Raw genomic sequence first — 25,747 nt, forward strand, 5'->3', positions numbered from 1 at the left:
TCCACATGAATTTTGTTCATTTATTTGGTATTTTATTATCTACCACTTGACCAGTTGCTAGGGATATAAGGATGAAATGACAAAGTTCTACTTCAACTTCATGGAGGTTACGTTCTTTGGCAGGTAGGGAAAAAATATAAAGAACAAAATAATTAAATTAGCAGGCCACCCCATAACATAGTGGTTAAGGGAGCTAGATCCCATATGACCAGTTCAAATCCTGCTCCTAAAAGTTTGTGTGTATTTGGAATGGAGAAATAGAGAGGGAGTTACAGTATGACCACGTCTTACTGGGGAGTGCTTTCTCTCCCTCCTTTTGTCTCTGTCTCTCTCTGCATGCACTCTTCAGGAATAAAAAATGTTATCAGCTGGCAGGTGGTATGGCTGAGGCACTGGATTCCCACGTGGCTGACTGCAGTTTGAGTCCTAGACCTGGCATTTGCTGTTTCACTTTCCCTCTCTCTCTGGTCTAATAATAATAATGATAATGATAAATGAAATAATTCTTCCAAAATAAGAAAGGAATACAAAATTAAATAAGAAATTCAGATACTGGTATGTGTTAAAAAGAGTGTAAAGAAATTATATGAAAGTGCCTAAAATGGTGGGCATTCACGGGGACCACAGATTCTGCAGCCATAATGCACTTGTATAAATCCAGACTCTACAAATCAATAAGGATATGATGCTAGGCAATCTTCTTGCCCTCTCTGTACCTGAGTTTCCTCATCTGCAGAAGGAAAACAATAGTAGTACCTATAATAATAGTAGTAGTAGCGCCAATAATAATAATAATAGTGCCTGTATGTGCTTGTTGGGTTAGAAGATGTATGTAGAGCAGATTGAGCAGCATCTGGCACATCGTTAGTGCATGTTTTCAGTGACTATTTTCTTTTCTGAGTAATTCACAGTGAACTAAGGCCTAAATATTACAATAGGATGGAGCACAAAAAATATGAATAAAAGAACTCTATGGAGTAAAGAACAACTGGACTACCGTGCAGGTCTCTTCTTTATATTTGTAAAGTACACATTAAGAAAAATACACAAAGCTTAAACCACAACAGCAACATCTATGACCCATCCTCACACTCATCAGAGCTCTCCTCACTCGGATCCTCGCTGCTTTCCCCTTCGCTCTCATCGCTACTGTCATCTTCACTGTCTTCATCCGCTTCCTCAAGATTCTGTGCTTTCTCTGCCACAGAAAGGAGAAGAATTGCTGAAAATGTTTCTTAATATTTGTTTCTACTGTTTGAAAAATCCCAATTCTCTTTGCCCCTTCCCTCTACTGAGAAATATGTACTTTTTAAGAACTGAGCTGACCTTTGCCAACTGTATGTGGGATCAGAGTAGTAATACAAAAAGAAATATATTCTTACTGGTACAAAGGTGGTTATGCATTTAAAGTCATTTTAAAAAACAGATCTATACACATAATTTACTATTGTCAATGAAATTCGTGTAGAATAAGAGGAAGTGAGACTTAGGGTAATTTACAGGTTTTCCTTGGAACTCTGGGATAACTCCCTTAACCTGCTTGTAAGAGCCTGATGCTTGGTGCCCAGGGACCTGCTGTGCTTGGGCACTTTCGCCCCTCAGAGAGAAGGGGATCATCTTGAACATCCACAGAGGACAAGCTGGTTTCACTAAACCATTCAACACAGCCGTTCAGCCTTTTCCTAACCACTACCTAAAGATGAAATTTCAACAATCTTCTGGGATAATAGAATTTTAAGGAGTGATTGCTCATAGTTCTATGGAGAAGGAGGAATTTCAATTTTGAAAATTACCCATCAGCAACATTTCTTCAATAAGTGAGAAAAACTCCTTGGCCTCAGGATTTTCTGGTTCATAGAGTAGGACTGAAAATGGACAACAGAATGTGTGTTATTAATGTTCAAAGCGTTTCAGCAAACAGGCTCCCTAGAACGAGATTGAAACTGTCAATCAGAGCAGGTGAAACTGCAGGAAGCAATAATCACCAACAATTATACCACACACATGTCTAAGTGCAAATAGAAAAAATGCTCCACTTACATTCAGTGCTTTGTAAGAGAAATGATCTTCATTATATTTTCTACTTCCAAGAAAAATCTTTCAATCTTCATCCTTTCAATATGGCTTCCCTCATAAGCAGTAGCCAAAGTGTTCACAAATATAATCATCTCCCAAAGAAAGTACAAATTCTTGCAAAATAGGGGGACTTTGCCAATGAGAAGACTGTGTATCTAAAAGTCTGTTAATCCCTCATCTCATCTCATCTCATGCACCTAATGTCTATATAACATCCTTTCTAAAGGTCTCACTGGACACAAAGCAACAGAGGTTTTTCTAATGCAATGTGCTATAGTTTGGTTCATTCCTAAAGGTTCATATTTTGGTATTTGGTTCCCAGTGTAATTGCGTTGGGAAACAGTGAGACATCTTAGAGGTAAGGCCTAGTGGGTGGTGACTGGATCATGGAGGCACCACCCTAGGGAATATTAAAACTGCCTCTCAAGACTGATAGCTTTAGGGGGCCAGCAGGCTGCATAGTGGTTAAAGTGCTGGACTCCCACATGACCAACCATGATACAAGTCCCAGACCCAGTGGCTTGAAACTCACTCTGGGTGCATGTGCATGTGTGCCCAAAATCCCAAGAGGATTTGGAGGAGAAGGGACTGCAGCATGGTCATCCTCTCTGGGGGGTGATTTCTCACTTTTTCTCTCTCTGTCTCTGTCTCTTTGGCAAGTGCATGCATCCTACAACAAAGATAAACCCCAACCTCCTTCCCCCTTCACCCCCCCCAAAAAAAATAAAAAGATTGGTAGCTCTTATGAGCAGGGTTTAGTTCTCATATCAGCAGGGTGTTACATAAGGAAGCTGACTGCCTCCAGAGCTCTCTCCCTCTGTTCTTTTCACTATTCTTTTGGTTTGATCAGCCATGCTGTGACATTGCTGGCCTCACGCCAGCCCCACACCTTTAGATATTCCAGCCACCAGAATTACAAGCTAAATAAACTTCTATTCTTTATAAATCACCTCGTCTTAGGTATTTGTTAGCAACACTACAGCAGACTAAGACACAAATCTTCTATGGCAGAGATGCTATTTTTTACATCTTTCAAATAAGACGAAACTGATTTTACTTTTCTTCACTCTGACAGCTTTTACCTTTGTCTACACCACAGTCACTGCCTGCTTAACTATTCTCCCCTCTTCATCAGACCCATTGTCTTTAGCATTACTTATTCCTTTTGTTGATCTTTTATGTGACTGTGTCATCTTTCCTTTGGATCACACAAATAGACTTTCTTAGGCTTGTTGGTATGTTACAATGTCTTAGAGGCCAGAAAGATTTACCTCTTTTGTTTCAGAGTTCTAGACTACTCTTTTTTTTTTTTTTAATATACATCTTGCTCTACAGACCTCTCTTACCTTCTTCCCACCTGCCTTGAGGAATATTCATAATTTTGCATCTTATTTTTAAGTATTGTGACTCAAATGCGATATCTTGGTGGCCCCCAGGGGGCACTGAAACATCAAGTGTGCTATTCACTGAGCTAAGAATAAGAGATAATTGTGGATGGTTCAAGCAGACCCCCTCGGTTCATAGGACCCCACCCAGGGGGTCACACACACACCAAACGTGCGACTTTATTTCCTCAGCCAATCTGGGTTAGCATGTCTGTGTGACTGCTCAAAAGCTGCTTTTATGGATCCTGTAGCTATTTATGTAACATTATATACACATTATATACATTATGTAAGTTTTCTAATAAAGGTATTTTTATATGTTTTAACTTGGACTAAAATATGCTTATTATCAGTAGTCTTATTCTTCCTCTGAGCCTACGCCTTTCTAAAGCATGATTTCTTCAACTTCCTTCTTTGGATACTAGTTTCTTAATACATGTTTGGGAAACTAGGTTAAATGAAGTTAATGCGATAAAACTTACAATAAGCAGTAGTCACAGGACTTTACAGAAATATTAATATACTTATAAACATTAGAAACCTTACAGAGAGGAAATTTGATTTTCCAAATTTATTTGACAATAGAATAATTTTTGGTGGATCACTTATTAAGAAATCTTGAACTTGGGACCAGCAATTGGCATAATGACTGTGTTGCTGGACTCCCATGTAGTCCACCGCAGTTTAAGTCCCAGACTCGGTGGCTTAAACTCACGCTGGGCGCATGTGCATGCATGCCCAAGATCCCAAGAGGAGAAAGGAGAAGAAGGGATTACGGCGTGGCCATCCCCCCAGGAGGTGATTTCTCGCTTTCTGTCTGTCTCTGTCTCTGTCTTTCTGGCAAGTGTATGTGCCCTATAGCAAAACCTCTTCAAAAAAAAAGAAAAGAAAAGAAAAAGAAATCTTGAACTAACATTCCTTGGAACACAGTTTAGGAAATTTGTTGGAATTAGGATTATCCCAGGGAGTTGGCATGGGATCAGCTACTTCCATGGTTAAACAAAAGCCACTGGCAATTTTCAGCTTTTAGAGAGTGGGAACAGGTATCTGCTTTGAAACGCAGCCCAATAATATCTATTCTTGGGGAAGACTTGAAAGTTTTTCTTATTCTTTGGCAGGCTAATAAAGATTCATAAAAAGTTAAGAGCAGAGCCAGCAGGTGGTGTGGTGGTTAGGGTGCCGAATCAAGTTCCAGGACTCAGTGGCTTGAAAACCGTGCCAAACATGTGTGCATGCGTGCTCAAAATCCTAAGAGAAAGATGTAGGAGAAGTGATTGCAGCATAGCCATCCCCCCTCTGAGGGGTGATTTCTCTGTTCCTTCCTTCTGTCTGTCTCTCTTTCCAGTAAGCTCACACACCCTACACCAAAAACCTAAAGACAGAAAGAGAAAAAGGCAGTTTCTAGCACACTCAGTGGGTGTCAGGGGCTGTTTCCCAGCCTGTACTCGAGCAGCAAAGCAGCACCCAATATGGGCTATGGAAAAAGACTACCAGATGTGATTCTGGTTCTGTCACTCTCTAACTGGATTAGCTTGGGGAACATATTTCTGTGGACACCTGAGATAATGTGGGAGGAGGGTGGAAAAAGGCAGAGGGTAAGAAGGGGAGTGGAAATATATTGATATATGTGTGTGTGTGTGTGTGTATATATATATATATATATATAGTATATATATAGGATAATGGTCTCTAAGCCCCCAGTTACAAATCATGTTCTGTATGCTCAGTGAATGAGTGTAAATTAATTAATTAAAAATTAAATTTAAAAAATCTCTATACCTGTGTCCTGACTACATTGCTATGTATCACATTGGGCTATTTTGGCGAATCAACCAATACAGACAAAGAACTTAGTCTAGTCCTTGGCACATGGTAAGTGCTGAGTAAATGTTGGTTATCAGTTTTCCTAAAATGATTCTAGGCCCAGAGAATGGCTCAGTTCCCTCCCACAGATGCAGGAGATGCTTGCTTCTGGCTGAAGGACTGGGGCGGGGGAGCAGGGAATTCTGCCGCCTATCCCACTTTCTGTTCCTCTGACTGGAGACTGTTTTCGGGCAGAAAGCACTTGTCTTGGTCACTGTTGCATCGCTAGGAAGTCCTAGCACACCGGAGCCTCCAAACACTAAAAAGTGGAGTAAATCAATATAGACAGATGAGAAAACAGCCCTTTTACTACTAGATAAAATTATACTGTAAGTGGGACCAGTAGTTGGCATAATGACTATGTCACTGGACTCCCACATAGTCGACCACGGTTCGAGTCCCAGACCTGGTGGCTTAAACTCACGTCGGGCATTTGTACATGTGTGCCCAAGATCCCGTGAGGAGAATGGAGGAGAAGGGATTGCAGTGTGGCCATCCCCCCTGGGGGGGTGATTTCTCACTTTCTGTCTGTCTTTCTGGTGAGTGCACATGCCCTATAGCAAAAACCTCTCAAAAAAAAAAAAAAGGAAAAAATTATACCGTAAGCTAACTGGAAAGGGTGATTTTATTTTACTCAAAAAGAAATAGAAAGTTTTATAGGAACCATCTTTACTGAAGATTCATCTGTATTTGTGTTAGACTTACAAGATGAGAACAATTTTGGTTTTCGAGTCATTATTATTCAACACATAGGATGGTTATAATTGATGAAACAGGCCTCGGTGTTTTTGTGCACAATCTTGGCCTGCCTGGGAGCCGAAGTGTGAAGTGTTTCCCCTTAGAAGATTGAACTGCAGGTTTCTGACTTACAGGTCAAGTGATCAAGAAATAGGAAGATTGACTGGCACAAAATCTCAGTTGCTCAAGAGATTAATGGAGAAAAATACTTTGGACCCTTGACATTCAGTCCCATTTAAAAACTACTTTTCCAGGCTGTCCCCATCCACTGGCAGGAAATGGCATGGAGCAGAAATAACAGTGTTACATGAGACAGCAGGAAAACGGCTGAGGAAATATTAGGACTGTATAAAAACTGTGTAAGAGAGAAAATTCAAGCCTACACCAACAGATAAAATTTCCTGGAGAAACCCAATACAATTTTTTTTTAAAAGAAAGCAAAGAGAAAATGAACCCACAGGTACCTGAATGCCAGGGGAAAAGCCCTATAGCCAGATGAAGATGGAAATGACTATACTTCAATTAGACAGTAAAAACAAACACCCCAGGAACCAGTGACTATTCAAGAAAATGTATATTGGGAACCAGCAGTTAGCGTAATGGCTATGTCGCTGGACTCCCACGTAGTCGACCGCGGTTCGTGTCCCGGACCCGGTGGCTTAAAACTCACGCCGGGCGCATGTGCGTGCGTGCCCAAGATCCCGAGAGGAGAATGGAGGAGAAGGGATTGCGGCGTGACCATCCCCCCTGGGGAGTGATTTCTCGCTTTCTGTCTCTATGTCTCTCTCTGTCTGTCTGGCGAGCGCACGCGCCCTACAGTGAAAATCTCTCAAAAAAAAAAAAAATGTATATAGGGCCAACTGGTGGCATGGTGTTTAAGGTGGTTGGATCCCAAATGGCAGACTAAGTGGTTTGAGTCTCAGATCTGGCAGCCTGAAAAACATACCAGTCATGTATGTGTATGTGTGTGCTCAAAATCCTGAGAGGAGAAAAATGGAGAAGAAATTGAGGTATTGTCATTCCTTCTGGGGGGTGCTTTCTCAGTTTCTCTCTCCCTCTTTCTGTCTCTTGCTGGTATTGTACAACACTGGTGGAAATTTTTTTTAAATGTGTGTAACATTTCTAAAGGACAAGGATATGTTATTTTATAAAAATTAATTATCTTAGATACAAATAAATAAACAGAGTAGTTGATTAAAGAAATCATTTCTAGCTTGATTGATCCATGAAAGTATTTACAAGTTTCGGTCTCCTTTACCAAGAAAACCAGCTTATTGATTAAATGAGGAAATGAAAATATAGTAAAAAAATCATATATATATATTTTTTTAAGAATTAAGGGGAACCAGCAGTTAGCGTAATGGCTATGTCACTGGACTCCCATGTAGTCGACTGCGGTTCACGTCCCAGACTCAGTGGCTTAAAACTCACGCTGGGCGCATGTGCATGTGTGCCCAAGATCCCGAGAGGAGAATGGAGGAGAAGGGATTGCGGCGTGACCATCCCCCTTGGGGGGTGATTTCTCACCTTCTGTCTCTCTGTCTCTCTCTCTCTGTCTGGCGAGTGCACGCACCTTATAGCAAAAAAACCTCTCCCCCCCAAAAAAAAAGAATTATTTAATTTTATTCATCAACATTATTATTTTTATTATTATTTTTTAAATTTGACCAGAGAAAGACAGAGAGAAAAAGGGCAAGTGAGAAAGTAAGCCACCAGGTCCAGGACTTGATCATGGTCGGCCACAAGGGAATCCAGTGCCTCAACCACCATGCCACCTGCTGGCCCCCAAAATCATAGACTTCCAAGTTATAGCTGGTATGTAACCCTAACTCTACCAGTTAGTTGCTATGTAATCTTGTGTGAATTAGTTCTCCTTGTTTGGCCTTGGTTACCTCACCTATAAAGTGGCATTAATGATATCTGTCTCACAGAATTATTTTTGGGGGGAGGAGGGATAGAGGTTTTTGCTACAGGATGCGTGCGCTTGCCAGAAAGAGAAAGACAGAGAGATAGAAAGTGAGAAATCACCCCCCAGGGGGGATGGCCATGCCGTAATCCCTTCTCCTCCATTGTCCTCTTGGGATCTTGGGCACACACGCACATGTGCCTCGCGTGAGTTTAAGCCATCAGGTCCGGGACTTGAACCACAGTCGGCTACATGGGAGTTCAGCGACATAGCCATTACGTTAACTGCTGGTCCCTCTTACAGAATTGTTTTAAGAATTAATGTACTTGGGCCAGCAGGTGGTGTGGTGGTTAAGGTGCTGAACTCCCCCAGGACTGACTATGGTTTGAGTCCTGAATGTGGCAGTTTGCTTTCTTACTTTCCTTCTCTCTTGTCTCTGGCTATAGTGAAGGCCCACATGCCCTATAGAAAAATTTTAAATAATAGTAAGAAAAATAAATAATTCTTAAAAATTTAAAAAAAGAATTAATGTATTCAATAATGCTTCCCATAACAGGTGCTCAGTACATACATAAATACGGGCCAGCAGGTGGCATGGTGGTTAAGGGCACTGGACTCCCACATGGCCGACTGAGGTTTAAGTCCTGGACCTGGCAGCTTGCTCTCTCACTCTCTCTCGCTCTGTCCCTCTCTGGTCAAATTAAAATAAATAAATAAAGTTAAATTTAAAAAATACATACATAAATATGTAAACACATTATCTATAAACAAAATTATAAATATATAGTGAAAGGGGAAGAAGTGTTATACAAAGGAGCTACAAGATGGAAAAAAGGTTAGACAATAGAATAGCTATACTATAAGCATTTACAAATAAAATATTTGGGGGGTTTATGCTAGAAAATTCATTTCATCTGTTGCTCTAAAGACAAAGAAGGATTTGGAGTGGCCTTTACCCAAGTGTTCCTGTGATAGTTGAAAGAGCTAGCACCTCCTTACTTCCTTCCCCAAGACAAAGGCTGACTCCAGCTCTATTCTTCCTTGACCATGCTTGGCATTGCTAAGCACAAGCCTCTCTCCTTCACATCCTTGGCTGGGCATCTGTAGCACGGGAGCCAATCTGATTCTGCATGGGCACCCTCAAATTCTTCGTCTCAGGGCCCCTGTCCTTTTCAATCTTCCTCTTCTTCCTTTTGGGCACTGGGCTCTTTCCCAATTAGCTTCCTGGGCCATAGTGCTTGCTCAAGGGCCTTCCATCATCCCTTTTCTGTAGGTTAATCCTTAGTTTAAGAGGCAACCACTATTTGACAGATGACAGAAAAGAGTGCCAGCAGGTGGCGTGGTGGTTAAGGCTTTGGACTCTCACAGGGCTGACCACTGTGAGAATGGACCTGACAGCTTGCTTTCTCACTTTATCACTATTATTAAATTTATTATTATTATTATTATTATTATTATTATTATTTTTAAAGCATGAACAGTAGTATTGGGTGAGCCAGCAGGGGTGAAAAAAAAAAGTTTGATGTTGAATCATTTTCTGCGCGCCAAGATTTCAAACCTATCTGCCCGGAAATAGGGCGCCAAATTTGGCCCTTGGGGAAGGTCCGTCACGTTGGTCTGATGGAGCCGAGCACACATGACACACGCTTTGAGATGTTGCAGTCAGAGCTCCACGAGCTTGTTTGGATGCATAGGACACCTGCACAAGCATTGGATTTAGCCCTGAGACATCTTAAAGAAAAACTGGATACCTTCTGGAGCCAGCAGGTGATGTGGTGATTAAGGCACTGGATTCCCACATGGCTGATCATGGTTTGAGTCCCAGACCAGGCAACTTTAAAATCCCACTGGGCTTGTGTGACCAACATCGCAAGAGGAGAATGGAAGAAAAGGGATTGTAGCATGGACATCAATAAAGCGATGGCTAAGTCATTTTAAAAGCTGATTAAAAACATCAACCCACAGAGTTAAGCTATTAGCAAATTCCCCAAACAGTATAAATACAAGGAAAACGAAAATTCATTTGAACATCAAGCCAAACCATTAAAAACAAAGAGAGAGGGACCAGCAGTTAGTGTAATGGCTATGTCGCTGGACTCCCACGTAGTTGACCGTGGTTCAAGTCCCGGACCCGGTGGCTTAAAACTCCCGCCGGGCGCGTGTGCGTGTGTGCCCAAGATCCCAAGAGGACAATGGAGGAGAAGGGATTGTGATGTGGCCATCCCCCCTGGGGGGTGATTTCTCGCTTTCTGTCTCTCTGTCTCTCTCTGTCTGTCTAGCGAGTGCAAGTGCCCTATGGCAAAAACTTCTCAAAAAAAAAAAAAACGAAGAGAGAAAAATGAGGCAGATTTACAATACAAAATAATAACAAGAAGAAGAAGAAGAAAGAAGAGGAGGAGGCAGATCATACCATTTCTCTACTCAAATGCTTGCAGTGGTTTCCTACCTCACTCAGGGGGAAATCAAGGTCCTTAAACTGAGAAAAGGTCTCAGGCAATCTGCACGGCTCTCTGCTCATCATCTCTTTGACCTCATCTCCTACTGTGCTTCTTGCTCATTCTACTCCCATTGTACTGTGTTCTTGCTCCTCCTCTCAGGCACACTTCCATCTCTGTACATTCCGTCAACTGTCCTGCCTGGTGTGTTCTTCCTCAGACATTCATAGGGCTAGCTGAGTTTCTTCCATTTCTTCAGTTTTTTTCATGTGGCTTTCAGTGAGGCTTTCTGAACCATTCTATCTAAAACCATTTTGACTTCTCTCCATACATTCTATTCCCTCTTCCCTACTTTTCTCCATAGTACCTATTACTTACAACACAGTATGTATTGGTTTATCTGTCCATTACTCTGTGGGATTGTTATCTGTTTTGCTGACTGTGTATTTCCAGGACCCAGAACAGTGCCTGGCACAGAGACACACTCAAATATTTACAGAATAACTGCACATTAAGTAAGGTTTTCCTCCTGCACAACTTAACATTTATTTAAAACTGAAGGCATACATTTACTAACCCATTATCATGAGGGTCAAGGTTCTGACTTATATGCCAGTGAAGGTAGTCTACGTTAGTCTATATTAATTTATTCCACTAAAAGGTACTCTAGAAGTCTAAATATGTCTTTATACCAGTTAACCTAATTTACTATCTCTGATACAAGAGATCACTGAAATACTCTTAGAGAATTCACTAGACTTATAACCAAACCACCTTACATACTATGGAATTTATTTTTAGAAACAAGCAAAGAAAAAAAAGATTAGAAAATGTGAACGCATTTTGTACTTACTCATCTGACATAATTTTTTTGCCAAATGGTAGTCTCGGCCCATTTCCGCTCTCAGGAACTGGAAAATATGAAATTCTTCAGCTAAGTAGTTTCAGGGAAAATTTAAATGTTATTTACAAACTCTCTAGAAAATTTTCCATTAATGATTAGTTATTTTGTGTTTAACATTTAGACACATTTTCCAAGGAATAAGTATATAATCAACTGATTAATCAAGGATATTTAAGGACCTCTTAAGGCAAGATGACATAGACTAAGTATGGTATATCTGCTTTGCTGCGGTTACCCTGTGATTGTTCTGCTGAACACTTTGAGAATATGTAGGTTGCTTTGACTGGCACAGAGAGAAAAGACTTAATCACTTTAATATTCCTTTGGTTCAGATACAGGTTCCATTTGTGAACTTAGTCCTTTATTACATGATAGTACTTTGTTGGAAAAATATTGCAAATTAAGCTGAATACAGTTTTTAAAAAATGGTGCTACACTAAAGTATTTGTGATATTCAAAATAGATCCTTAACTATACATTTTATGCATGAATGCTGACTAGAAAAAAATTCCAACCAAAAAGATCACTACAAAGATAAACTGGTGGGGGCCAGCAGGTGCCATCACGGTTAAGGCATTGGACTCCCATGTGGCCAAATGCAGTTCGAGTTCTGGACCCAGTGGGTTGAAAAATAACTCTGGGTACATGTGTGTGCATGCCCAAAATCCCAAGAAGTGAATGGAGGAAAAGGGGCTGTGGCATGGCCACTCCCCCAAAGGGTAACTTATTATATTCCCTTTCTCTGTTTTTCTCCAGTGAGCACATGCATCCTATGACAAAAAACCTAAAAAAGTAAAAAATAATTAGAAATCTGAATTTTGGTGGATTATTAAATATTACAAAATTACTGTTAATTTCTTAGCTGTGATAAGGGTATGGTGTCACATTGAAGAATAAATTTATTCTTAGGAGACCCATGTTCTTTTTTTTTTTCCTTTTCTTTCTTTCTTTTTTTTTTTTTTTGAGAGAGATTTTTTGCCACTAGGTGCGTGCACTTGCCAGAGAGAGAAAGACAGAGAGACAAAAAGCAAGAGATCGCCCCCAGGGGGGTGGCCATGCCGCAATCCCTTCTCCTCCAATCTCCTCCTGGGATTTTGGGCACACATGCATACGCAGCCGGTGTGAGTTTTAAGCAGCTGGTCCAGGACTCAAGCCACAGTGGACTACATGGAAGTCCAGTGACCTAACCATTATGCCATCTGCTGATCCCAAGATGGCCTAGTATTTAAAGGTGAAGTTTTATGGTGTCTGTCTTACTTACAAATATTTCAGCCAAAAAAAAAATTTTATCTATGCTATAGCTATGCCTCATGTACCGGAAGAGATGAATCAAATGTAGTACAATGTTAACAAGTAGTGAATCTAGGTAAATAGGATGCAGATGTTCATTGTTATAATCTTTCAAATTTTTTTGAAGGTTTAAATTGTTTAAAAGATGGGAAAGTTAAAAAGGTATGTATTCTGAAAACAAAACAATAAAATATGCTCAGGTATAGCATGAGACATAAAAATAAGCAATCTTAAACTTTCTGAATTTTTACATGAAAATGAGTTAATGGATTACTTTTACAATTAAATGTTGATGAAAGAAAAGAAAAGAAATAAAGTGAGCCAACTCTAGAAAGTTTAGTTATGGTGGATAGGGGTTTTGAGCACTCTAATTTACGACTGCCTTCGGGTATCTGGCTGAGAGGAAGACTGGTTAAGTGAAATGTTTCCAACACTTGCCATCAATTTTTGTTCTCCTATCTAAAATCACCTTATAATCTTAGAGAAGCTTCAAAATCTCCTACATATATGCTTTCCTCTAGTAGAAAAACAGTAAATTTGCCCGACTTCCTCATATGATTCCATGGCTAGCATTTGGGTTAACTTATGTAAGAAAGAAAGCACTTAAGCCTTTTTCTTTGCGCTAAAAATGATTGGGCCTCTAGTTATGATGAAGTAACAGAGACTGTATTTACTCTCCTTCCTTGAACAACCATAAACCTAGACAAAATATATGAAACAACAGATTTTAGACATTGGGCAATAGCCAGCACAGGACAATGAAATGTGTCTGAGAATGAGAGAAATAAACTAGATTCCTTGACTGCCTTATTGATTGATTGTAGGTTGTTTCCAAGCACCAGAAGAAGAATCCAAAGATCAGCAATCTCTCTGAATTGAAACAACGTAGTCTGGATCTCAGAAAGGCCAAAGTGGCTATAATTTTCAGCAAAGGAGGGAGCTTCACAAAGACACAAAGCTCCAGCAATCTGCAGAGGTGACTCTGAATCTTTACCTGGTACTGACTTGGATCCAATATGGCTGACATTGAAGAGACTATTTGAGGCTGGAGAAAGAATCACGAAAATGAACATATGGAATAAAATAGACCTCATAAAGGATTAAGACAAGCTCATGTTCTTATCAGCCAGAGAGGGCCTCTTAATGCATAGAACATTGCGAAGAATCCTTAAAAAAGTATTGCTCAGCAGTGTTCCTACACTATAAAGACTGTCCTGGACTTTCTCTAACAAAGCTTACAAATAAGGGTCAAAAAGAAAAGCCTACTTCCAAGTAATTGTGTCTCAGATCAAAGTTGACAACAGTATTTAAGAGAAAACAACAAAACTTTATACCCAAACAAAAGTTTTAATGGCTATTATGAATATATACCCATACACTCAAAAGCAGAGATAAGTATGAACATGATAATCAAAGAAATATAGATATGAAAAATATCTAAACAGAACTGTTAGAGATGACATTGAAATACAGTATTGGAAGTATGAAAAGTAATATAGGATGAGACTAATAGATTCTTCTCTTTTGTTTTTGGAGAGGTTTTTGGTATAGGGCACGTGTGCTCGCCAGAAAGACAGAGAAAGAGAGAGAGAAATCACCCCCCAGGGGGGGATGGCCATACTGCAATCCCTTCTCCTCCTTTCTCTTCTTGGAATCTTGGGCAGACACGCACACGTGCCCAGTGTGATTTTAAGCCACCGGGTCTAGGACTCAAATTGCAGTTGACTACATGGGAGTCTAGCACCATAGCCATTACACCAGCTGCTGGTCCTTAATGGAAGATTCTAACTGCAAAGACAAGATCATGAACTTGAAGACGTAGCAACAGAGGGAGGAGAAGGGATTGCGGTGTGGTCATCCCCCCCTGGGGGTGATATCTGTCTCTCTCTGTCTTTGGGCGAGTGCATGCGCCCTATAGCAAAAAAAAAAAAAAAAAGAGAGAGAAAAAAAAGAAAGAAAAAACTCTCAAAAAAAGAGAAGACGACGACATAGCAATAGAAATATAGGGAAAAAATTGAAAAAAGGAACATTTGGGACAACAATGGATGGTCTAGCATATGTGTAATTGTAATTGTAGTTCAGATGAAGAGAGGTCAGAAAAAATATTCAGAGTGACTAAACATTTTCCAAACTTAATAATGACTATAAATTTTTAGGTCCAAGAGTTTCAACGAACAGAAGAAACATGAAGAAAATCATACCTAGGTACATCATAAATCAAATTGCCAAATAATAATATAGAGGAAAATATTAGAAGACATGTACTATACACAAGAATAAAGAATAACAGCAGGTATTTGTTTAAAACTATGCAAGCTTTAAGACAATGGAGCAACCTTTCAAAGCACTGAAGTTTTGCTTTTCAATCTAGAATCCTCTAGCTAGGTCCCAGCAGGTGGTATAGTGGTTGAGGTGCTAGACTCTCACATTCCCAATGGCTGTTTTAGTCCTGGACCCAGTGGCTTGAAACTCATGCCGGGTACATGTGTATGCATACCCAAGATCCCAGGAGGAGAATGGAGGAGAAGGGATTGTGGCATGGCCATCACCCAGGAGGTTGATTTCTCACGTTCTCTCTCACCATCTTTCTCCAGAGAGCTCACACACCCTATGACAAAAACCTTAAACAAACAGTTAAAAAAAAAAAGAGAGAAACCTCGGGGCCAGCAGATGGCATAACGGCTATGTTGCTGGACTCCCATGTAGTCAACTGCAGTTCAAATCCCAGACCCAGTGGCTTAAACTCATGCTGGGTATGTGTGTATGAGGAGACTGGAAGAGAATGGATTGCACTGTGGCCATCCACTTTGGGGGTGGGGGAGGTGATTTCTGGCTTTCTGTCTCTCTGACTCTTTGGCAAGCACATGCGCCCTATAGCAAAAACCCCTCTCTCAAAAAAAAAAAAAAAAAAAAGACATCTCTAGCTAAATGTCCTTTAAAATGAAAGTAAAATTAAGTTTTCATATTAAAAAAAAAACGCTGAGAGAATTCATCATGAGTAGAATTACATTATAAGAAAGAAATACTAAAGGGGGCCAGTCCGGGGCAGGGTCATTAGGGAGGCTAGATTCCACAGAACCAACTGCGTGATTAGAGCCCTAGACCTGTCAGCCTGAGAAACATGCCAGGTGCATGTATGTGCACATCCCAAATCCCAACAGGATGGAGAAATGGAGAACAGATTGTGATGTGACCATTCCCAATGGGGGGAGGTTGTTTTCTCACTTTCTCTCTCTCTTTCACTCCAGTGAGTACACATGCTCTCTGGAAAAAAAAAAGAAAGAAAGAAAGAAAGAAAGAAAGAAAGAAAGAAAGGAAGGAAGGAAGAAAGAAAACACAAAAACACAAAAACACAAACAAACAAAACACTAAAAGAAGTTTTTCAAGTCAAAGGAAAATTATATCAGATAGAAATTTGGATCTACACAAAGCTATGAACACCAGAAATGGTACATATATGAGTAAACAAAAAGGATGTTTTAGAAGGGATTTTAAGGAGCCAGCAGGTGGTATGGTGGTTGAGGTGCTAGACTTCCACATGGAAGTTTCAAGCCACCCAGACCCGGTGGGTATGTGTGTATGCATGCCCAAAATCCCAAGAGGGAAATGGAGGATAAGGGATTGTGGCAAGGACATCCTCTCTAGGGGGGATGATTTCTCACTTTTCCTATCTCTGTCTCTCTCCAGGGAGTGCATGTGCCATATGGCAAAAACATAAGATAAATAAAACCAAAATAAATAGATATTTTAAAATACCTTTAAAAGATACTTGGATATGTAAAGTAAAAATAAGGGGCCAGCAGGTGGTATGGTCGTTGAGACGCTAGATTCCCACATGGCCAACTGCTATTTGAGAACCAGACTCAGTAGCTTGAAAATCACATCACATTGGGTGTGTGTGCATGCCCTGGATCCCGAGGACAATAGGAGAGAAAGGACTGTGGCATGGCCATTCCTCAGAGAAGGGAGGTTGATTTCTTACTTTCCCCTCTTACTCTCCCTCTCTGTCTCTCTCCAGTAAGCATACATACCCTATGGCAAAAACCTGGAAGGAAAGGAAAAATGAAAAACAAAACAAAACAAACAAACAAAACCCCAAATATATCGTAGGTCTTAAAACACATATAGGAGTAAAATGTATGACAATGATAATACGAAGGACAAGGAGAAAAAATAAGAGAATACTGTTAGAAAGCCCTTATGCGATACATTATATAATACTAATATAAGTAGACTGTGATATCACAAGTGAGATAAAACTGTTTTCTTTTTTTAATTTTAATTTTTTAATTTTTTGAGAGGTTTTCGCTATAGGGTGCGTGCACTCGCCAGACAGACAGAGAGAGACATAGAGACAGAAAGCGAGAAATCACCCCCCAGGGGGGATGGTCACGCCGCAACCCCTTCTCCTCCATTCTCCTCTCGGGATCTTGGGCACGCACGCACACACGTGTGGCGTGAGTTCTAAGCCACCAGGTCCGGGACGCGAACTGCGGTCGACTACGTGGGAATCCAGTGACATAACCATTATGCTAACCGCTGGTTCTCATAAAACTGTTTTCTTCTCCATAGATAGTCGGTATATGTGCACAATTCTGAGTGTGATGTTTCAGGCTTCAGTGCTTTTTGTATGAGTTGTGTCCTATGCCATGAATGCCATCTTTACTTGTTTTCCAGATGAGCACCTATACCTCCCTCTTCAGGTTTCTAAGATACATTCATGTCTCTTCCTCTAAAAGTCGTTAAAAATTCTTTATAGAGCACATGTGTGCACAGTGAGCATGAGAGAAAGAGAGAAAGAGATGAATGCCCCCTTCAGGTCAGGTCACACCACAGTCCCCTTCCTCTAGTCTTCCAGTCCACAGTCCCCTTCCTCTAGTCTTCCAGTCCATTGGATCTCAGGCACTCACTCATATGTTCACCCAGTGTGTTTCAGGTTCACTGGGGTAGAGATTTGGACAGTAGTCATCGTGTGGGTCTCAGTTTCTGTTACCACTGTGCCATGGAACTGGCCCTAAAAGTCCTCTTATCCCCATTCCTCCTGCTGCTTTTCTCAAGTAGTCATTTAATATTTTATAAATAATTTATTAGCATATATTTCATTTTATTGCAATTATTGTATTTGCCTGTTCTCAAGGACAAAGACAGATCTCTCTTATTTATCTCTGTATGCCCAGCAACCAGCATGGTACCCAGTATGTAGAAAACATCCTGAGGGACAGCAGGTGGCGTGGTGGCTAAAGGCACTGGACTTCCACATGGCCGACTGCAGTTTAAGTCCTGGACCTGGCAGCTTGCTTTCTCACCTTCCCTCTCTCTCTCACTCTGTTCCTCTCTGCTCAAATGAAAATAAGGAAATAAATGAAGTTAAATAAAATAATTCTTTTTTTTTAAAAAAAAAAAAAAGAAAGAAAACATTCTTCAAAGCAATCCTTGAAGAGGTTTGTTTTTTGTTTGTTTTGTTTTGCTTTTTGCTATAGGGCACATGCACTCATTGGAGACAGAGACGAAAGAGGGAAAAGGCCACAATCCCTTCTTCTCCACCTCTCCTTGGGATTTTGGGGGTGCACACATGTGCCCTTTGTGTGTGTGTGTGTTTGTGTGTGTTTGAGGGGTTTTGTTTTAGCTTCTTTTTTTCCTAACCATATATCAAATTTCCCCCAAAAAGGAATTTTATTGATTACTCCTTCACAAAAAGACCAACTGTAATCAAATAAGGTGAACATTCACCTCAAGATTTTGTCATCATCATAAAACAAAAGATGGAGCTTAGAACTAGATCACTTGACTCTTTCTTTTCTTATCTCCTCCCAGTTCAAAATGCTTATATCTCTTAATAGCCAGCATCCTCTTAGATCTGTTGGGCCTCAGCCCAATCTTCTTTGTAGTCTTTGCCTTTTTCTGGAAAACAGGCTTAGTCTGTTCTCCATAGCCACTCTGCTTCCTGTCATAATGCCGCTTCCCCTGAGCATACAGAGAATCCTTGCCCTTTTTGTACTGTGTCACTTTGTGAGGTTGGTGCTTGTCACACTTCTTACAGAAAGTCCAGTGGGTTTTAGGGACATTCACCATGCTTTTGGGTGTGCTATCTGCACAGGAAAAGAGAGGTCAGCCGGAAGCAGAAGTATATTGCCCATTGTGCTTTTCAAGCTGCTGGACTCAGGACTCAAACTGTGCAGTTGGCCATATGGGATAGAGTTCACCTTAATGTATCTGCTGGCCCCGTTTTTTTCTTTTTAAGATTTATTTAATTTTATTTATTCATTCATTCATTTATTTTAATTTGACCAGAGAGAGACAAAGAGAGAGAGAGAGTGAGAAAGTAAGTCACCAGATCCAGGACCTGAACTGTGGTAGGCCATGTGGGAGTGAGCGTCCAGTGCCTTAACCATCATGGCACCTGCTGGTTCTAAGGTCCAGGGTTTTTGGTTTATTTATTTATTTTTTCACCCAACCCATTTCCTTCTTTCTTTCTTTTTAAAATAATTACCTATTAAATTAAATTTAATTAATTAATTTTAAATTTAACCAGAGAGGGAGAAAGGGAAAGTGAGAAAGAAGGCTGCCACGTCTAGGACTTGAATGATGATTGGCCATGTGGGAGTCCAAGTCCTCAACCATCTCACCACCTGCCAGCCCCACCCAACACATTTCTTAGTCTTGCTTCTGTCTTATTAGAATACTATATGTCAATTCCATAATCATTCCAGAATCTTCTATCACCCTAACCTAATCAAAGTAGTAACAAAGATGGGGCCAGAAGGTGGCATACTGGGTTAAGGTTCTGGACTCCCACATGGCTGTGTACAAGTCCCAAACCTGGTGGTTTGCTTTCCCTGGTGAATTAAAAATAATAATAAAAAATAAAATTAAATAAATAAGTCTTTTTTAGAAAAAGAAAGTATTGACAGAGATGAGTGGCTTGGTAAGCATCTGTATGTACACAAGGATCTTTTTACCAAGTTTTTTTAATCTTCAAGGATATATACTAGTTACTTTAGTATTTTTAAGTTTCTTAAGTTATAATGTACAAGAAAAACTTACTTCTGCCATTAATTCTAATGGGGCACGGGTACCCTTTATAGGGCTACTGTCATCATTTTCTTCATCGTTGGTGTCTTCACCCTCATCATCTGTTGATTCTGACAATTTATCAATATCCTGAAGGCAATAGTCATTATTTTTCTCCTGCTTTGTAATGACTGCATTTTGGCTCATTTCACCTAAAACAGAATATATGTAATTTAATAAATAAACATTGAAAAGTTCAAAATTAAATCTTGCAATATCCTATTATCATTCATAAAACTGTCAGATAAAGTAACAAAATTATCATAATAAAATATGCCATCTCTTTCAACTTTTAAATTTTATTTATCTATTTTTATTTCTGTTTATAGATGAATAAACTAAGGGACAGAGGCTAAATAACCTTCTCAACTTGACAGAACTAATTAAATGGGAGTCAGTTTGCTCCAGAGTCCTTATTCTTAATTAGGTCCAGTATTATTTTTTTCTAATACATATTAAAACAAACTATTATTAAAGTTTCTATTTGTTTTTAAAAAGTTTCTGCTACAGGGAGTGTGTGCACATGAGACAGGGTAGGCGTAAAACCACTCCCCAGGGGTGATGGCCATGCTAAAATCCCTTCTCCTCCATCCTCCTCTTGGGACTTTGGGCACACATGTACACATGCCCAGCATGTATTTCAAGCTGCCAGGTCTCAAACCACGGAGTCGGCCATGTGGGATCCAGCCATCTTAAGCACCATGCCACCTACTGGCCCTTTTGTCTTTTATAAAAATTTATTGTGGCTCCTAAAAATCATCTCTTTGGGAACACTATTGAATGAGGCCCTTTTGGCTTTATAGAAGTCTTTTCGGAGTTTCAAACTGAACTTGTGTTACATCTGCTCCCTTTTTGTAAGACCCTGAGTGTGAGAGAAGTCTTCTGAGATGCTCTCTTTGATTGGGACATGGCCATGACCTACTCTAAACCACATATTACAAACACTTGTATTAGGAAGAAGACAATGAGGAATTCAGGAGCACGCTAGAGGAGACAATGTTAAGAAAACACAGACGCAGGACCAGCAGTTAGCGTAATGGCTATGTCACTGGACTCCCATGTAACCGACCACGGTTCGAGTCCTGGACCCAGTGTCTTAAACTCATGCCAAGCACATGTGCGTGCGTGCCCAAGATCCCAAGAGGAGAATGGAGGAGAAGGGATTATGGTGGGGCCAATCCCCCTGGGGGGTGATTTTTCGCTTTCTGTCTCTCTGTCTCTCTCTGTCTGGCGAACACACGCACCCTATAACAAAAAAGGCGAACACCCCCCCAAAAAAAAAAAAAAAAAAAAAAAAAAAAAAAGAAAACACAGACAGGTCAACCAGTGCCACAGAGATTAATGCAGCTGGATCCCATGTGACTGGCTGTGTGATTCAAGTGCCAAACCCAGTAGCTTAAGAAACATGCTAGGGGAACCAGCAGTTAGCGTAATGGCTATGTTGTTGGACTCCCACTTAGTCGACTGCGGTTCAAGGTGGACCCAGTGGCTTAAACTCACGCCAGGCGCATGTGCGTGCATGCCCAGGATCCCTAGAGGAGAATGGAGAAGGGATTGTGGCGTGGCCATCCCCCCTGGGAGGTGATTTCTGGCTTTCTATCTCTCTGTCTCTCTGTCTCTCTGTCTCTCTCTCTCTGTCTGGCGAGTGCACGTGCCCCCCCCCCAAAAAAAAGAAACATGCTAGGGAGGCTGGCAGGCGGCATGATAGTGAAAGGTGCTAGGTTCCCACATGGCCAACTGCAGTTCGAGTCCCTGACCTGGAGGCTTGCTTTTTCACTTTCCCTTTCTCTGGCCAAGTTAAAAAATAATAATAATAAATGGAATTAAATAAATAAATAACTTTTTTTCTTAAAGAATTATTTATTGGGGACCAGCAGGTGGTATGGTAGATAAAGCGCTGGACACTCTCACATGGCCAGCCACGGTTCAGGTCCAAGACTGGAGGCCTGCTTTCTTACTTTCCCTCTGTCTCTCTCTGGTCAAATTAAAAAATAAGTGAATGAATAAATAAAATTATTCTTTTTTTAAAAAAAGAATTCTTTGTTTAACTTTATTTATCATTCATTCATTTTAATTTGACCAGAGAGAAACACAGAGAGAGAGAGGGAAGTGAGAAAGCAAGCCACCAGTTCCAGGACTTGAATCATACTCGGCCACATGGGGATGTCTGGCACCTTAACCACCACACCACCAGCTGGTCCAATAAATAATTTAAAAAAAAAAAAAAAAAAGGGGCACGCAGTAGGCGTAGGCAGACTGGACTCCTATGTAGTCGACCACAGTTCAAGTCTTGGACCGGGTGGCTTAAACTCAGGCTGGGCTTGTGTGTGTGCGTGCGTGCCCAGGATTCCAAGAGGAGAATGGAGAAGGGACTACAGCGTGGCCATCCACCCTGGGGGGGGGGATTTCTCGCTTTCTGTCTCTCTGTCTCTGTCTTTCTGGCGCACGCACGCGCCCTATAGCAAAAACCTCTCCAGAAAAAAAAAAAAAAAAAAAAAAGAAAGAAAAGAAACATGCTAGGTGTGTGTACATGTGTTCCTGAAGTCCTGAGAGAAGAATAGAGGGAAAAGGATTGCAGCCTGGCCATCCCCCCTTTCTCACTTTCTCTGTCTCCAGTCAGTACATGTGCCCTATAGCAAATTCTAAAAAAGGAAACACAGACAACAACAACAAAAGAAAAGACTCCAGAGTTTAAAACAACCTCCCAACTCTAAACAAAAGTGTTGTTATCCTCGGCTAGCCCTACAGCCTCAGTGGTTAAAAGACTTGGATCCCATGTTGCCAACTGTGGTTTGAATCCCACCAAGCAGCTTGAAAAATACTGAGCGTGTGTGTATATGTGCCCAAAATGCTGACAGAAGAGATGAAGAAGGGATTATGGCAGGACCACGCCCCATTAGGAAGTTCTTTCTCCCTCTCCCCTCTGTCTCTCTACAGTGAGAACATGCACCCTTTGGCAATTAAACATAAATAGGGCTGGCTCTATGGTTTAGAGGCTAAGTCAGATGAATCCTGCATGACCAACTGTGTGATTCAAGGCCTGGACCTGGGGGCTTAAAAAACACACTGGACGTATGTGTGTGCATGTGTCCAAAATCCTGAAAAGATGGAGAGATGGAAGAGAAGAAATTCTAGCGTGACCATTCCCTATGGGCAGGGGGTGTGTTCTCTTCTCCCTCTGTCAAGTTCTCGAACTCTCTAGCAATACATATATACATACATACAGATAAAAGTGCTACCCTGAAAAGGACAGCAAGTGCTTCTGAGAATGTGATGCCTGGGCTTTCAGGGCATTCGCCTACCTCTTTCTGCTTCATTTATATTTTCCATCAGCTCACACCGCCCTGATCTTTCAGTGTGCATCAAGTCTGTGCACTCATTCACCTCACTCATGTCATCAGGGGAAGGTAACAATGAGGCATTAAGAACATCCTGTGATGTCACAGGAACAGACTCACACAATTCACAAACAGCATCATGAGAGAACTTTCCTGATCCCAAGCTCTAAAGTAGTCCTCTCCTCAGGTGCCATTACATTACAGCACCATCACAATCTGTAATTACCTTGGGTATATTTTTCATTGCTATTTATTTATGTGAACTTCATAAAAGCAAGATCTTTGCTTATTTTGCCACAGCTTCTAAACCATTCTGGCTTTTCACCATTGGTAAATGAACAGAAACTGTTAATAGATATTTTAACTTATTCTAGATTTGACACCCTATCGTTATCATCTTATGTAATACACACCCATGGAGCCAATCTCCAGTTGCATATCAGAATCACCCAGTACATGAATTTTATTCATTCCCCGGGACCAACAAATGGTATGGTGGTTAAGGCACTGGAACCCACACGGCTGACCCAGTGACTTGACAAACACATTGGGCACGTGTGCATTCATGCCCAAAATCCTGAAAGAAGAAGGGAGGAGTAGGCGTGTGGCTTGGCCATCACCCCTGAAGGGTGATTTCTCACTTTCCCTCTCTCTCTGTCTCTGGCAAGAACACAAGTCCCATAGCAAAAAATGAAAACCAAAACAAACTCTAAGAAACAAACAAATTCTAACAACGTGCCCAGAACTTGAATTGTCAACTCCCAAAAAACCACAGAAAAGGAGGGCTAAATTAGAAACCATGGTTACTTAATTTAATAACACAAATATTATTTACCTGTGCTTATTTTTAAGGAAGATGACCATGGGTCAGATTGTAGATTAGCGAAGATATCTTTATTTTCAGTACTCTTTGAAGATGCTCTATTTTCAGTATTCTCTGAAGAAACTTTAGTTTCAATATTCTTTGAAGATATTTCCTTCCTAAATGGTAGATAATGAAAAGATACTTGTGCATATCACAACTGGGTTCATAAATACACAAACTACATTTAATATAAATATACATTAAAATACATCAACAATAAGCTACATACTAAAATGTAGTATCTTCCTTGTGGAAAAGCATTACAAAAATAACTTTTACTGATGATTAAAATTTCATTTCTACTGGGCATTTACGATTGTATAATGACTCTCAGAATCTTTTCAGAGTTTTTCACAGAGAACATATAAGCAACCAGTTACATAAACATTGTCTTTGCTACATCATTGTGATATGATAGAATAAAACTGTTTAAAGAAAGTTGCCTTGAGTTTTGTTTTGAAGTTTGTAAATCAATTCCTGTGATTTATGGAGTGAGTCAAATACCAATATTAATCCTTGGTCATAAGATAAAATAGCCTTTTTCATTAAGTAGTGGAACTAAAAATAGGTTAACAACTTCTTTTATTCTTTAAGGCTAAAGCCTCACATCAATAAATCGTGCATTGAGACAAAGGATTCCTGTGTGGTGCACTGTGTTCACAAAGAAAGCCTCCCACTCATGCTTGTGGAAAAATAACCCCAACTCTCTCTCTCTCGCTCTTTTTTTTTTCTATAGGGCATGTGTGCTCACCAGAAAGAGACAGAGAGGGAAAATAAGAAATTGTCCAGCGGGGATGGCCACTTTTCAATCCCTTTTCCTCCATTCTCCTCTCAGAATTTTGGGCACATACACACACATGTGCTTCAAGTGATGTTCAAGCTGCCAGGTCTGAGACTCAAATCATGCTGCCAGCCATGTAGGCTCTTGTGCCTTAACCTCCATATTGCCTTCTGGCCCCCAACTCTTTTTCAAGGTCTTAAGACTCTTTCAGTATGTCTCTTTTATAAAGTTAAAAAAAAAATTTTCTGGGACCAGCAGTTGGCGTAATGGCTATGTCTCTGGACTCCCATGTAGTCAACCACGGTTCGAGTCCTTAACCCGGTGGCTTAAAACACGCTGTGTGCGTGTGTGCCCAAGATCCCGAGAGGAGATTGGAAGAAAAGGGATTGTGGCATGGCCATCCCCCTTGGGGGGTGATTTCTCACTTTCTCTCTCTGCCTCTGTCTTTCTAGAGAACACACACTCCCTATAGCAGAAAAAAAAAAAAAAAAACTCATCTTCTAATTTGCATGGAAAGATGTAGACAAAATAAAAGTATCCTTACCCCCCAAAGTTATGGTGGTTCTGTTTCCCTTTTACTGAAACGTAAGTCCAGAATATTAGGAGTTAAGTTAGTGGTCGTGGGCATTAATTTAGCAAATAAGTTGACCAGATATTATATTCATTTTTTTATATATAGGCTTTTGTCATAGGGGGTGTGCATTCATGGGTGAGAACCAGAGACAGAGAGAGGGAAAGTGAGAAATCACCCCCACCCCCCAAGGGGGATGGCCATGTCACAATCCCTTCTCTTACATTTTCCCCTTAGGATTTTGGGTACTCATCATACGTGCGTACTGTGATTTTCAAGCTACAGGATGCAGGACTTGAACCACAGTCAACTATTAAGCAACTTAACTGCTAGGTAAATATTATATTCTCTTTTCTTAAGGTGGTATTTATTTTATTTATTTATTTATTTATTTATTTATTTATATTTTTTTAGTTATGTAAGAATTTTATTATTTATTTATTTACTTTACCTCTCATACATTTCTTAAGAATGTAGCACAATATGGTTTATCAAAACAAATGACTGGGGGTCAACAGATGGCA

The 25,747-nt window shown here is 40.4% G+C and overlaps 1 protein-coding gene across 2 annotated transcripts in view; it reads right to left on the bottom strand.

Moving 5' to 3' along the window:
* Positions 1 to 994: 994 nt before the first annotated feature.
* Positions 995 to 25,747, bottom strand: part of ERICH2 (glutamate rich 2) — a 33,451-nt gene continuing 8,698 nt past the window's right edge. The window contains exons 2-6 of one of the 2 annotated variants that reach the window (XM_006141495.2): positions 23,842 to 23,987; positions 19,642 to 19,820; positions 11,257 to 11,314; positions 1,794 to 1,865; positions 995 to 1,198 (exon numbers count right to left, since the gene is read on the bottom strand). In XM_006141495.2, the coding sequence (XP_006141557.1) occupies positions 1,074 to 1,198; positions 1,794 to 1,865; positions 11,257 to 11,314; positions 19,642 to 19,820; positions 23,842 to 23,987 (580 nt within the window). In that variant the 3' untranslated portion in view covers positions 995 to 1,073. Of the gene's footprint in view, positions 1,199 to 1,793; positions 1,866 to 11,256; positions 11,315 to 19,641; positions 19,821 to 22,970; positions 23,073 to 23,841; positions 23,988 to 25,747 lie in introns of those variants that run through there. The other variant, XM_006141496.2, reaches the window with a different exon arrangement.

Source organism: Tupaia chinensis, unplaced genomic scaffold (assembly GCF_000334495.1).
Source record: "Tupaia chinensis unplaced genomic scaffold, TupChi_1.0 Scaffold000056_1, whole genome shotgun sequence".
Classification (NCBI taxonomy): Eukaryota; Metazoa; Chordata; class Mammalia; order Scandentia; family Tupaiidae; genus Tupaia; species Tupaia belangeri.